Source organism: Macaca thibetana, chromosome 15, assembly GCF_024542745.1.
Source record: "Macaca thibetana thibetana isolate TM-01 chromosome 15, ASM2454274v1, whole genome shotgun sequence".
Lineage (NCBI taxonomy): Eukaryota > Metazoa > Chordata > Mammalia > Primates > Cercopithecidae > Macaca > Macaca thibetana.
This window is the reverse complement of record NC_065592.1, coordinates 3,802,948-3,817,106: the sequence shown is the minus strand read 5'-3', so window position 1 is coordinate 3,817,106 and position 14,159 is coordinate 3,802,948. Positions and strand designations below refer to the sequence as shown.

Below are 14,159 nucleotides of genomic sequence, written 5' to 3'. Positions count from 1 at the left end.
AAACATTTCAAGCCGGGCGCGGTGGCTCAAGCCTGTAATCCCAGCACTTTGGGAGGCCGAGACGGGCGGATCACGAGGTCAGGAGATCGAGACCATCCTGGCTAACACAGTGAAACCCCGTCTCTACTAAAAATACAAAAACTTAGCTGGGCGAGGTGGCAGGCGCCTGTAGTCCCAGCTACTCGGGAGGCTGAGGCAGGAGGATGGCGTAAACCTGGGAGGCGGAGCTTGCAGTGAGCTGAGATCCAGCCACTGCACTCCAGCCTGGGTGACAGAGCGAGACTCCATCTCAAAAAAAAAAAAAAAAAAAAAAAAAAAAAAAAAAAAAAAACATTTCAAAGCCGGGCACGGTGGCTCAAGCCTGTAATCCCAGCACTTTGGGAGGCTGAGACGGGCGGATCACAAGGTCAGGAGATCGAGACCATCCTGGCTAGCACGGTGAAACCCTGTCTCTACTAAAAAATACAAAAAACTAGCCGGGCGAGGTGGCAGGCGCCTGTAGTCCCAGCTACTCCGGAGGCTGAGGCAGGAGAATGGCTTAAACCCGGGAGGCGGAGCTTGCAGTGAGCTGAGATCCGGCCACTGCACTCCAGCCTGGGCGACAGAGCGAGACTCCGTCTCAAAAAAAAAAAAAAAAAAAAAGAAAAGAAAAGAAAAGAAAATACTTTCCAGCTATAAAAATTTAAAACCCTCATTATATTACTGGTAATAGAAAGTCGCTTGCTGCTCCCCTGTGTATTACACTTATTCCTTCAAATGATAAAAGGTTTTGTAGCTGCCACGATTCCTCAGCAAACTTCAGCACAAGTGTATTACATAAAACACTATCGTTCTGTCTTGCAAAAAGACTCAGAAAGTAAAAATAAAAGTGAGAACTCCCACTAATTAGTGAAAATTCTTAAAGGGGGGGATAAGGAAGGAGACCACTACTACTCCTGCTACAGAGCCTGTCTTGGTCCCACCAGGGATGCTGTGCAAAGGACCTTGGACGGGTGGCATTCATGCCTCACAGTTCTGGAGGCTCAAAGTTCGAGGTCAGGACGCCAGCATGGCTGGGTTCTGGCGAGGGCTCTTGTGGGTTGTGGACTTCCCGTGACTCCTCACGTGGCAGAAGGAGCGAGGGAGCTCTCCAGCGTCCCTTTTATGAGGGCGCTGATCCTGGTCATGAGGGTGTCACCTTCATGACCTACCCACTTCCAAAAGACCCCACTTTTTTTTTTTTGAGATGGAGTCTCACTCTGTCACCCAGGCTGGGGTGCAGTGGCACAGTCTCGGCTCACTGCAAGCTCCACCTCCCGGGTTCACGCCGTTCTCCTGCCTCAGCCTCCCAAGTAGCTGGGACTGCAGGTGCCCACCACCATGCCCAGCTAATTTTTTGTATTTTTAGTAAAGATAGGGTTTCACCATGTTAGTCAGGATGGTCTCGATCTCCTGACCTCGTGATCCGCCCGCCTTGGCCTCCCAAAGTGCTGGGATTACAGGCTTGAGCCACCGCGCCCGGCCGACCCCACTTCTTAATACCATCACCTTGCAGGAGCCAGGGTTCCTTCCCTCCCTCTCTCCCTCCCTTCCCTCCCTCCCTCCCTCCCTCCCCTCCTCCCTCCTCTCCCTTCCCTCCCTCCCTCCCTTTTCTTTTTTTTTTCTGAGACAGAGTCTTGCTCTGTCACCCAGGCTGGAGGGCAATGGAGTGATCTCAGCTCACTGCAACCTCCGCCTTCCAGGTTCAAGCGATTGTCCTGCCTTAGCCTCCCAAGTAGCTGGGACTACAGGCGTGCACCACCAGGCCCAGCTAATTTTGTATTTTTAGTAGAGACAGGGTTTCTCCATGTTGGTCGGGCTGGTCTGGAACTCCCAACCTCAGGTGATCCACCCGCCTCGGCCTCCCAAAATGCTGAGATGACAGGCATGAGCCACCATGCCTGGCCTAGGGGCCAGGGTTTCAACAAACAGATCTTGGGGAGGACACATTCAGTCCATAGCAGAACCCTGGTTCCTTTTAGGGAAGATGGGCTTTGGAACTAGAATCTGAGTTCTGGTCTGCACACTGCTCCCGAGGTCACACTGCCTCTAGGCCCTCTCCATGCACAGAACAGAGAAATCTCGGCATAAGTTTCCACCAATACCCAACGCCCCCAGCCCTCTGGCTCCCTGAACAGGTGTGTGTCTCCCTTCAGAACGGAGCTGCTCAAACGTCACTGGGGTGTGGCCATGTGCAGGCCGAGGAGGATCACTGGAGCCCAGGAGGTGGAGGCTGCAGTGAGCTATGACTGTGCCATTGCACTCCAGCCTGGATGACAGAGCGAAACCCTGTTTCAAACAACAACAACAACAACAACAAAGCCTTTTGGAAGGGGCCTACAGGGAGGGGTGCTGGGGAAGGACAGAGTGTTCTAACCCACCAGTCAGTCCCAGAGCAGCAGCCCCGGGACCTCAGCTTGGGCCCCTCTAACGGTGGCTCCATGAACCAGGGGCAGGGGCTGCAGGGGACGGGAGGTTTAGGGATAACCCCATGGCCTGGGGGACCAGGGTCTAGTTAAGGTTAGTGGCTGTGATGCTGTTCTTACTTCAAAACATTACGAAATTGTGGTAGAAAATGTGGTATTACAAAAATGTGGTACAAAATGCAAACGGTGTGGACGGTCTGTGGACGGACAGGAAGGAGGCTGGAGATCGAACTGTCTGTTTTCTCCTGCCTCAGCCTGTAGCAGGGGTCATCCACAGCCAGGATGGCTCCTCACCTCGTGATCTCGGCCTTTTTGAACAGCTCCGTACAAGCAGAGACTCAGAATGGCAGATCCTAATGCTGATTTTCTTCAATTTCCTGGCTTTTCCCCCACTTTATTTATTAGCTTGCTAGTGCTGCCATGCGAAGGAACACAAAGTGAGGGGTTCATAACATCAGAAACTGACTTTGGGAGGCCGAGGCGGGCGGATCACTTGAGGTCAGGAGTTTGAGACCAGCCTGGCCAACGTGGTGAAACCCCGTCTCTACTAAAAATACAAAAATTAGCTGGGCGTGGTGGTGGGCGCCTGTAATCCCAGCTACTCAGGAGGCTGAGGCAGGAGAGTCACTTGAGCCAGGGCGGCGCAGGTTGCAGTGAGCAGAGATTGCGCCACCTGCACTCCAGCCTGGGTGACAGTGAGACTCCATCTTAAAACAACAACAAAAACAACAGAAGCTCACTGCCTAGCAGTCGGGAGGCCAGACACGGAGACCGAGGCTCGGGCAGGGCTGCTTCCTCCCCAGGCTCGGGCAGGGCTGCTTCCTCCCCTCTGGGTCTGTGTCCAAACTGAGACGAGCATCCTCTGTCGCCCAGGCTGGAGTGCAGTGGCCGGATCTCAGTGCAAGCTCTTGGGCTTGCAGATGTGCCACCCTGATTTCCACCCGCACCTTCACATGGCCCTCTCTGTGTGTCTGTGTCCAAACTCACCTTTCTATGCTGACATCAGTCATATTGGATTAGGGCACATCCTACTCACCACATTTTAACTTGGTAACTTCTACAAAGACCCTATTTCAGCCGGGTGCAGTAGCTCACACCTGTAATCCCAGCACTTTGGGAGGCTGAGGCAGGCAGATCTCCTGAGGTCGGGAGTTCGAGACCAACCTGACCAACATGGCGAAATCCTGTCTCTACTAAAAATATAAGAAAAAAAGAAGCTAGGCGTGGTGATGTGCACCTCTCATCCCAGCTACTCCAGAGTCTGAGGAAGGAGAATTGCTTGAACCCAGGAGGCAGAAGTTGCAGTGAGCCGAGATTGCACCACTGCACTCCAGCCTGGGCAACAGAGTGAGACTCTGTCTCAAAAAAAATTTTAAAAGACCCTGTTTCCACATAAGGTCACATTCTTTATTTATTTATTTTTCCAAGACGGTGTCTTGCTGTGGTGCCCAGGCTGGAGTGCGGTGGCACTATCTCTGCTCACTGCAACTCCGTCTCCCAGGTTCAAACAATTCTCCTGTCTCAGCCTCCCAAGTAGCTGGGATTACAGGTGCCTGCCACTATGCCAGGCTAATTTTTGTACTTTTAGTAGAGACGGGTTTCACCATGTTGGTCAGGCCGGTCTCGAACTCCTGACCTCAGGTGATCCACTCTCGCCCTCGGTCTCCTAAAGTGCTGGGATTATAGGCATAAGTCACCGTGCCCGGCCCACATAAAATCACATTCTGAGGCACTAGGGGTTAGGACTCCAGCCTAAGAATTTATTTATTTATTTATTTATTTATTTATTTATTTATTTATTTATTTTTTTGAGACGGAGTCTCGCTCTGTCACCCAGGCTGGAGTGCAGTGGCCAGATCTCAGCTCACTGCAAGCTCCACCTCCCCAGGTTCACGCCATTCTCCTGCCTCAGCCTCCCGAATAGCTGGGACTACAGGTGCCCACCACCTCGCCTGGCTAGTGTTTTGTATTTTTTAGTAGAGACGGGGTTTCACCGGGTTAGCCAGGATGGTCTCGATCTCCTGACCTCATGATCTGCCCGTCTCAGCCTCCCAAAGTGCTGGGATTACAGGCTTGAGCCACCGTGCCCAGCCAGCCTAAGAATTTAAATGTAAGGGGACACAAGCCAGGCCATCTACCTAATCTCAGGCCCTCCCTGCAGTGGGCACGCATGGAGTCACCTTTTCCGTCCTTCTCCCTGGACACAACTGCAGTCTCCCATAGACGGCGGTGGCCATGCCACGGAGCCATGCCACACAGTGGGGCAGCCAGCACTCACTTGCCCTTCACAGAGAAACCGACCAGGCGTGGTGGTTCGTGCCTGTAGCTTCAGCACTGTGGGAGGCCAAGGCAGGCGGGTCTCTTGAGCCCAAGAGGTAGAGACCAGCCTGGGCAACATGGCAGGACCCTGTTTCTAGTAAATAAATGAATTGATTAAACCAAAAAATAAAGAAGCCACTGGGCTGATTCCCAGGTGGGCAAGGGCACAGGGGAGTGTAGGACGGCCACCGCTGCTCCACAGTCCACAGCCCACAGCCCACACCCACAGAACGCAGTGGGGCCGCTGTGGCGATGAACCGAGTCTTGTTTGGTTTGTTTCTTGAGACGGGCATGAGGTGAACGGTCTTCCTGTATCTTGGCATTTTCTTTTTCCTTCCGAGCCACCGGTTCACAGCCTCTGTCCGCGCCGTCGTTTCTCCTGTGGGTTTGTGAGGGTGCGTCTGTCAGTGTTGAAGACACGGGATGCCCGGGCAGCAGAGCTGGGCTGGGGGCCTGGGGCTCCTCTGTGGTTGGCCATGTGCCTGCCAGGGATGTGGGAAACCAGCGAACGGAGCTATAACCACAGTACGAGAAAGCCAAAATATTAGGTCTTGGAATCGAGGTGGAGGCAGGATGGAGGGAAACTGAGGCTCAGGACACCAAAAGATAGGGGAGCCACGTGGCATTTCCAAGGCTCCGTGTGTCCAGGAGCCCTGACTGGCATGGTATCCAGAGAAGTGTCAGGCTGGGCTGGCTGGGGCAGCACTGGAGTTCGGTCCGCTGGGGATGGGCGTGGGGCCTATACCAAGGCCCTGGGGAGAAGGTGAGCAGGCGAGCAGTGCCACCTCAGCTGCCCCGTCCCGGCTCGTGAGGCACCACACCGCCTGGGGGAGGTGTGGCCAGGCCAATCTTGTGGGCACCCCGGGTCTCTAGGTGGAGTCTCCCCTCGGTGTACCTCCCTGGGGCTGCCCCCCAAAACATCAGGGCCCAGGTGGGATGGAGGCGCAGTTGACGACCCCAAAGGGCCAGACTGAACTGTGGGTTCCAATCACACCAGGAAGCTCAGAGCAGGCTCACACCTGTGGACCAGCACCGTCCCCTGGCCGCTTTCTCCCAGCCACGCAGGCTGTGGCTTCTACCCCGCTCCTGCTGCTTCTTTTTAAAGGTTAAGGGGTGGGGGTAAGAAACCTGTGCTGAGAGCCAGTGGGAGGGATGGGAGGTGGGGTGGAGACCTGCACTGCCGGCCAAACACCAAAGCCAGGCTGGCCTCCCCGCCCTGTTGCGGGCAGGTCTGGAATTTGAGCCCCGCCCTGAGCGGGGAGGGCCCTGCCTGACTGCTCGGTAGCTGGGAAGGGGCGGCTCCCCCAGGTGGGCCTACCACCCCTGCAATGCTCCGGTGCTGCAGATGGGGAACTGAAGCTAGGCTGGGCACCATTTCTCCTGCTCACCCACACCCACTGGTTTTCTGGGCTGGGAGCCCTGACAAGGGGTATTTGCCGAAGGCAGAGCCATAGGGCAGGTTCTGAGCTAGGTTCACGGTGGACGTGGTCCCGACCCAGAGCTACCCCCTCCCCAGGTGACACTCCCTGCACCCTTCTGGCCTGTAGGTTCTCCCTGTGCCCCGCCCCCGGTCTCCACCCACCACGCTGGCTGCCAGCACACTCCGCACTGGGTGGGTGGATCTCTGTGTGCACCAGACTCAAGTCCAAGGCAGCCCCCCACACCATTCCCCCACCCTGAGGTCACACCCTCTGGCTCAGATACCCCAGGGCCAGGCTGGTGTTGCTCAGGCAGCCAGCTCTGCGCGCTGGGCAGCTTCATCTGCCCGCCTAGGTGGCTCCACGGGGCGGGCCCCTTGGCCAGGGAGGGCGGGGCGCACAGGGAGACTTAAAGAGCGACCCAGGTCCCCACCCGGGCCTGACCGCGCAGCTCCCACCATGGCGGAGACCAAGCTCCAGCTGTTTGTCAAGGTGCAGGGCAGACTGAGCTGCAGGGAGGGTGGCTGGGAGGGGGTGCTCTTCTGGCTTTGCTTTCTGGGGCAGGTTGTGGGGTGGGCCTCCCCAGTAATGTCTGAGCCCCTTCCTGCGGGTGGCTAAGGGGACTCGGGCAGCCCTACAGAGGCTGAGTAAAGTGGGACCCAGAAAGTCACCCAGAGAGGGGTCCAGTGGCCCTGGTCCTGCTCCCAGCCTTGGCTCCTGGGCCCAGCCCAGTCTTCCGGAGGAGAGCCCCTTGGTGGGGAGGTACCAACCCAGCTGCCAGTGGTGGAGCTTGAGGTCAGTGTTCCAGGATTGGGGGTGCTGGGCCAGGCAGCCCCATCAGCTCTCAGGTCGGGGACTGGCATGTGGGGGCTGGTGTGCTGCTGGCCACAGCGCCCAGTCTCATGTGTGAATCACTCAGAAAACAGCTTGTGGGGCCTACCCCACCCTTGCAACCAGCTTTTGGGGACTGAGCCCAGGGGCCTGGCCTGTCCAGGCTCTGATAAGATTCCAGCGGCCAAGCCCGCTCCAGGCTTCAAGGCTCCCAGCAGCTCTGCGTCCATCCCCATGTCCTGGGGACCAAGTCAAGGGCCCTTACTGGGCACTTGGAAGTCGCGCCGACCAAGCTGGAGCTCTGGCATCCCTCCAGTCCCGCTGGCAGTGGGAGGCGGGTCCCGCCCAGCCTGGTGGCAGGATGCCTGGGTCTGCTCCCAGCCCTGACCTCCCCCCCACCACCGCCCGCCACTCCACCCACCTAGGCGAGTGAGGATGGGGAGAGTGTGGGTCACTGCCCCTCCTGCCAGCGGCTCTTCATGGTCCTGCTCCTCAAAGGTGTACCCTTCACCCTTACCACGGTGGACACGCGCAGGTGAGGCGCCACCCTGGGGACCCCTGCCTGGCCTCACACACTGGTGGGCCGGCCTCCTCCCACCCTGCTGCTGCCCACAGGTCCCCGGACGTGCTGAAGGACTTCGCCCCCGGCTCGCAGCTGCCCATCCTGCTTTATGACAGCGATGCCAAGACAGACACGCTGCAGATCGAGGACTTTCTGGAGGAGACGCTGGGGCCGCCCGAGTGAGAGCCTGAGCAGGGTGGGAGGGGAAGAGGGGGCGCCCAGGGAGGACGCGCACAGGACAGAGCCCAGGAAGGCGCTGTGGGGTACTGTAGGGCCGGGACGGGGCTGCCGCCATTCTGATGGAGTCTCTCACCCCCTCATCCCGCAGCTTCCCCAGCCTGGCGCCTCGTTACAGGGAGTCCAACACCGCTGGCAACGACGTTTTCCACAAGTTCTCCGCGTTCATCAAGAACCCGGTGCCCGCGCAGGACGAAGGTGAAGCAGGGTCAGGGGATTGGATGCCCAGGCGGGAGGGCGTCCTGGGCCAGGTCCTCACCTCGCCGCCCGCCCCTAGCCCTGTACCAGCAGCTGCTGCGCGCCCTCGCCAGGCTGGACAGCTACCTGCGCGCGCCCCTGGAGCACGAGCTGGCGCTGGAGCCGCAGCTGCGCGAGTCCCGCCGCCGCTTCCTGGACGGCGACCGGCTCACGCTGGCCGACTGTAGCCTACTGCCCAAGCTGCACATCGTCGACGTGAGCGCGGAGGGCGGGCGGGCGGGCAAGCCCGGCGCGCTGGGGGACGGCAGGTCCTGACTGCGCCCCGCGATCCTGCCCGCAGACGGTGTGCGCGCACTTCCGCCAGGCGCCCATCCCGGCGGGGCTGCCTGGCGTCCGCCGCTACCTGGACAGCGCGCTGCAGGAGAAGGAGTTCAAATACACGTGTCCGCACAGCGCCGAGATCCTGGCGGCCTACCGGCCCGCCGTGCACCCCCGCTAGCGCCCCACCCCGCGTCTGTCGCCCAATAAAGGCATCTTTGTCGGCAGTGAGGGTGTCCTGACATCTGAGGAGTCTCGTGATCACTTCCCATCCCCAAACCCCAGGGTGGGACGCTCAGCCTGAGAGCCCAGAACCACAGGGGCAGGAGAGCCGGGGGCGGGCGGGTCCCATCCTCCATGTTAAGAAAGCGCAGACTCCAGGTCTCCTGCAACCGGTGGCCTCAGGGATCTCCAGGACCGGATTGGGCTCCCAAACCAGTCAGGCCGGGGTGGGGCGGGGTGCCCCAGGTGGATAGGGGCTGGTACATTCCTCAATCCTGTCCGGGGGCAGGCACTCCCCTCCCCGCAGGGCACTTCCACAGCATCTCAGGGTCTGCACAGGCCTTCTCCTGTGTGCATCCTCCTACGGGGCTCCGTGCCCTGCCTGGGTGCGGCCTGGGAGGGTGGGAACAAAGTTCTAAGCCTTGGGGAGCCCTGGCCCTGCCTGGCTGGGCCCCTCTCAGCTCCTGGGCTGGCAGGGATGGAATAGCTGGATGGTCTGAGAGTGCTCACCTCCCTCCGGCCCAGCAAGGAAGTCTCCAGGGAACTGAGATGCTGCAGCATCTGTTCACATCCTGTGGCCCCACACCCAGAGTGCAGGCCCAGGGGCATTCCCTGATCCCTTCCCAGGCCAGTGCCAGGAGTCAGAGCCCCACCAGAGCCTCCAACAGAGGGAGCGGTTTATTTGACAGGGAAGGAACTTGAGGAGACGCCTTAGTCCTGGCCCAGGACAGGCAGGTGGAGGTGGTGGTGTGGGGGGGGGGGTCTCTGATGAGGGCCTCGAAGACTGCCTGTCCCCTCACAGGCAGACTCCCCGTGGGGCCACACTTGTGCTGTACCTTCAGATTTCATCAAAGTCCACGCCACCAGCTGGTTTCTTACTGAGAAGGAAGAGGGGTGTTACTATGGCACTATGGTGTGGAGAAAGGGGTGGGGTCCAGGGTTGGACCCTGGGTGCAGGAAGGGGCCGGTGGGCGGGTACCTCTTGAACCCAGGGTTGATAAGCGACTCTCCTGGACACCGCCTCCTGACCCCAGGTCCAGGGCCACCTCTCTGGGGATCTGGGTCTGTGGGAAAACAGGATGGGGAGGCTCCTGAACCTGGCAGCATCCCAGCCACAACCTTCTCTGAATAGGCAGGCATTCTCTCTGGAGCATGAGGCTTATTCAGGGGAAACTGAGTTCCAGATTAAAGCACACAGCCCTACTTGAGTCACAGGCATACGTGCCTTACCTGGTAAGAAGAGCTGAGGCCCTGCAGGCCGGGGACTCTTCCTGGGGCTGGCAGCTGTCTCTTCTGCAGCTGGGGAGGAAAGCCCATGGGAACCCCACTCAGTGCCAGGAGTGGGGGCAAGAGCAGGGGACCCCAGTGAAGGTATGAGGTGCCCACCCCCAATACTACCTGCCAGTCGCCGCTCCAGGCTCCACACGCGTTTTGCCAGGCCCAGTGTCAGCGCCTGCAGTCTGGAGGCTGCCTCTGGGCCTGGTACCTTGGAGAGGTCAAAGGCCAGTGCCGAGGGGCCCCCTGAAAGGGTCAGGGATGCTCTGTCCTCCTGCAGGGTCAGAGCCACAGCTTGCTGCTCACAGGCTGCCCTGGAAGAGGAGAGGTGCTGAGAGCTGTGACAGACCCTCCTCCTCCCCACCCACCTTCCTCCCTGCTTGGGTCTCACCTGAACCGGGGGGTGATGTCCTCAGCCGCACTCAGACCAAAACGGGCTTTCTAGAGAGCACAGGTGCTTGTCACCAGCTGCCTGGAACCCGAGATCCACTGGGAGCACCCGAAACCTGCCCGACCCCAGAGCCACTTGGGACCCCTAGCCAATGTGAGGACTACAGCTACAGGGCGGGCAGAGGGTGTCAGAGCCTTCTGGGGAATCCCAGATGTCGGTCGCCCCATACACGATCTGGACTGCAGGGAGGGGTGTGACCCGCCCAGTTACCCACGAGGGCCGCCAGGCTGTCCGGCGTGAAGCAGGTGCTCCAAAGCTCCGCGGCGTCGGTCACGCTGGGGGAGAGGGCCTGTCAGGCGGGGCCGCCCGCGGAGCTCCCCGCACCCCTACCTCCCCGCGGAACCCCACTCACTAGAGGTTGAAGCCGCCGCGGTCCCCCTCCCCGCTTCCCTCCCCTTCGCAGTAGCACACGAAGCGGGGCGGCTCGGGGCCCGGCGGCAGCGTGCAGAGCGCCGGCGACAGCGGATCCATGGCGCCCGGAGACCGGGAACCCGGCGGGGCAGGGCTAGGGCGCCGGGAAGGGCGGGGCTCTGCGGGCCCAGGGCTCCTGCGCGGAAGAACGGCTTCCGGAGCCGGGTGCAGGCCAGTCGCGGGCTTAGGGAGCTTGCGCGGGGCGGAGTCTGACTGGGGGCGGGGTCTTTAGGTGGAGGCGGGGTTAGGGGGTTGGGTTAGGGGCGGAGCTAAAGGCACAGGCCGGGCCCGGAAGACCCTGTACCCGCGCCGGCTTCAGGCGACTAGAGGCCGGGTTTAGTGCGTGGGGCGGGCCGGAGCAGGGCGTCCTCGGTCAGGGATCCAGAGGCCCTGCCCCTAGCGCTGACCTCGCCGGGCATGGGTTTCGCGGCGGGATCCTGGGCTCTGGCCCTCGCGCCCGCGAGCAGCCCCACTCGAACCTCGCCCCCTCCCGCCCCCGCCCTGGCTCCACGTCCACCCGAGTCCGGGTTCCCTCCGTGGCGCTGTGGGCACATCCTGGAGCCCCGCCCTCCCATCGTCTTCACACACCAACGGGAAGCTTCCTAACCCTAATTGTGAGAAGTTATGGTTGGCCCGGCAAGGTGACTCACGCCTGTAATCCCAGCACTTTGGGAGGCCAAGGCGAGCAGATTGCCAGAGTTCAGGAGTTCGAGACCAGTCTGGCCAACATGGTGAAACCCGCTCTCTACTAAAAACACATAAAAATTAGCCGGGTGTGGTGGTGCACGCCTGTGAGGCAGAGGAATTGCTTGAACCAGGGAAGTGGAGGTTGCAGTGAGCTGAGATCGCGCCACTGCACTCCAGCCTGGGTAACAGAGTGAGACTCCGTCTCAAACAAACGAAAAAAGAAGTCACAGTACAGAGCGATCCCCAGGGAAGAAGACTTCTGTGCTCTCTGTCCTGCCCATGGTATTACTCCAGCTCCTCCTACGTGCCTGTTGTCCTAGGCCTGGACATCAATCAACAGACAAGGTCTCTGACTCCCTGGAGCTTGTAGGATCCAATAGGAGACACCACACTCTCAGGCAGGGCCAGGCGCCAGGAGAAACTGCAGCGGGTGCTATGAGGACAGGAGGAAGAGGATGGCTCCCACCAGGGACAGGGAGATCCCACGCAGAGGCCTGGCCACATAAACAACAGTTCTGTTCAAGGCTTGGCAAGAAGGCCAGGTTGGCAGCATGGTGCTGTGGGGAGGGTCAGTGGCATTGTAGGCTATGCTTCTGTATGGGAGTGCTCCCACAGCAAGCCTGCCTCACCTCCTCCTGCCTCCCAGTTCACTCCCAGTCCTGGCTCCTGCACCCTGGGTCTCTGCACATGCTGCTGTTTCTGCCTGGCACACCCTTTCCCCAGATTCACATGCTTCCTTCGGGTCTTTACTCAAAAGTCACTTCAGCGAGACCTTCCCTGGTGTTGTTCTGACATTTCAGCACGCTGCCCAGCTCTCACGTCCCGCTCTCCTGTCGTTTTCTTATTTTTCACCCTTCTCACTGTAGAAAGTACACTTTGGCTTGCTTTATTCTGGCAGTTAGCCCCCTGTTATACCCTCCTGGGTTTAGACCTTTCTGCACTCCCCTCCCCTTGGGCTGGACTTAATTAACAACTTGCTTCTGGCAACCAGAATAGGACAAAATTGCTCTTGAATTGCTGGGTGTGACAAGAGGCAGCCCTAAGGGGATGCCGATGGCCAGCAAGGGAGCTGGGAAGCTGACGCCCCAGCTGAGCCTTACTATGAGACCACATCATCGGCCGGCAGCTTGACCACAGCCTCCTGAAACTTTGTGCCAGAAGCCCAGAGTCCTGCCCTGCTGACACTAGGAGATAATGCACTCCTGCTGGGTTAAGCAGCTGCATTTGGGGTAACCTATCACTCTGCAGTAAGTGACCAGTACACTTATTTATCCTGCCTATTGTCCATCACCCCAGGAGGTCCATGAGGACAGGGATTTCTGTCTGTGTATCTGTCTTTTCAGCACTTACACAATGCCTGGCACGTACAGACAATGAATAAACATTGTGAATGAATGAATGAAGGGGGAGTGGCGGCTGTTGGAGGTTTAAGCATGGGTGGATGGGAAGTGGCATGTCTGACTTATGTGTGTGAAGTCCGTATTCTGTGCTGTGAGGAGAGAGGACGGGAGGCTGCAGAGGTGGGGGAGAGGGGTGGACCATGAGCTCGGAGTGGAGGTGAAGAGAGGAGGAGGCAAAGAATGATCAAGGATGGCCCCGGCATTTGGGAAGAGAGGAACGGGGAGATTCATCCCCAAGATGACTGGGGTGGGGCAGGTTCGGAGAGGATTGGGAGGCCTATCCTTTGTCATGTGAACTCTGAGATGCTGGCTGTAGTAGGCCCCAGGTATCAGGCCCTAATCCTTGGGACCTGTGAATACTATTGTTTATGGGAAAGGCTGGGCACTACATTCCAGCCTGGGCAATAGAGTGAGATCCTGTCCCCCTCCCCCCACCAAAAAAAGGAAAGAAAAGAAAGGCGTCTTTGCAGATGTGCCCTTGAGATGGGGCAATTATCCTGGATTACCCAGGGAGGCCCTCAGTGCCATCTCAAGGGCCTTATAAAATTCAGGCAGAGGAAGCCTTGAGACAGAAAAGAAGGCAGTGTGGCATGGAGGAAGGAACTGGAGCAATGCAGCCACAAGCCAAGGATTACAGGCTGCTATCAGAAGCCAGAAGAGGCCAGGCTCGGTGGCTCATGCCTGTAATCCCAGTGCTTTGGGAGGTTAGAGTGAGAGGATTGCTTGAGGCCAGGAGTTCAAGGCCAGCCTGGGCAAGACAGCAAGACCCATCTCTAAAAAGAAAACATTAGCCAGGCATAGTGATGCATGCCTGTAGTCCCAGCTACTTAGGAGGCTGAGGCAGGAGGACTGCTTGAGCCCAGGAGTTCAAGGCTTCAGTGAGATGATTGTGCCATAGTACTCTGGCCTGGACATCAGAGCAAGCCTCTGTCTCAACAACAACCACAACGACAACAAAAGAGAAGACAAAGAAGCTAGAAGAGGCAAGGAGGGATTCTCCCCTTGAGCCCTCAGAGGGAGCACAGCCCGGCCGATACCTTGACCTTAGTAAACTGATTTTGGACTCTGGCTTCAAGCTACAAGTTTGTGATAATTTGTGGCAGCCGTAAGAACTAACACAAGACCAGAAACAAAGATTAGTTACAAAACATGACAAGAAAACTACAAAACCTTCATTTAACTAGCCTCAGGCTGGGTCTGTGTGGACCTCAGGTGTTTATTTTACGCTTTGGCTCACACCCTAGTGTCATGTCCTGTTTCGTGGCTCACATCGGGCCAGCTTCAGCTACTGGCAACTTTTGCATTGGCTTCCACGTCCTTCTCTGCAATACTTTTTTTTTTTTTTTTTGAGATGGAGTTTTGCTCTTGTTGCCCAGGCTAGAGTGC

The 14,159-nt window shown here is 58.4% G+C and overlaps 2 protein-coding genes across 3 annotated transcripts; one reads left to right on the top strand and one right to left on the bottom strand.

The window, feature by feature from the left end:
* Positions 1 to 6,607: 6,607 nt before the first annotated feature.
* On the top strand, positions 6,608 to 8,552 carry CLIC3 (chloride intracellular channel 3). The gene is made up of 6 exons (XM_050760312.1): positions 6,608 to 6,673; positions 7,438 to 7,547; positions 7,628 to 7,753; positions 7,903 to 8,009; positions 8,089 to 8,264; positions 8,350 to 8,552. The coding sequence occupies exons 1-6, from the start codon at positions 6,641 to 6,643 to the stop codon at positions 8,506 to 8,508; spliced, it is 711 nt and encodes a 236-aa protein (XP_050616269.1). The 5' UTR covers positions 6,608 to 6,640; the 3' UTR covers positions 8,509 to 8,552.
* Positions 8,553 to 9,209: 657 nt separating this feature from the next.
* On the bottom strand, positions 9,210 to 10,860 carry PAXX (PAXX non-homologous end joining factor). 2 transcript variants are annotated; one of them, XM_050760331.1, is made up of 7 exons: positions 10,628 to 10,860; positions 10,490 to 10,550; positions 10,216 to 10,265; positions 9,948 to 10,138; positions 9,780 to 9,848; positions 9,529 to 9,613; positions 9,210 to 9,427 (listed from the first exon to the last, which is right to left on the bottom strand). In XM_050760331.1, the coding sequence occupies exons 1-7, from the start codon at positions 10,744 to 10,746 to the stop codon at positions 9,388 to 9,390; spliced, it is 615 nt and encodes a 204-aa protein (XP_050616288.1). In that variant the 5' UTR covers positions 10,747 to 10,860; the 3' UTR covers positions 9,210 to 9,387. The 2 variants fall into 2 exon arrangements, with proteins under 2 accessions (XP_050616288.1, XP_050616289.1); XM_050760332.1 differs by having other exon boundaries at positions 9,210 to 9,423.
* Positions 10,861 to 14,159: the final 3,299 nt, after the last annotated feature.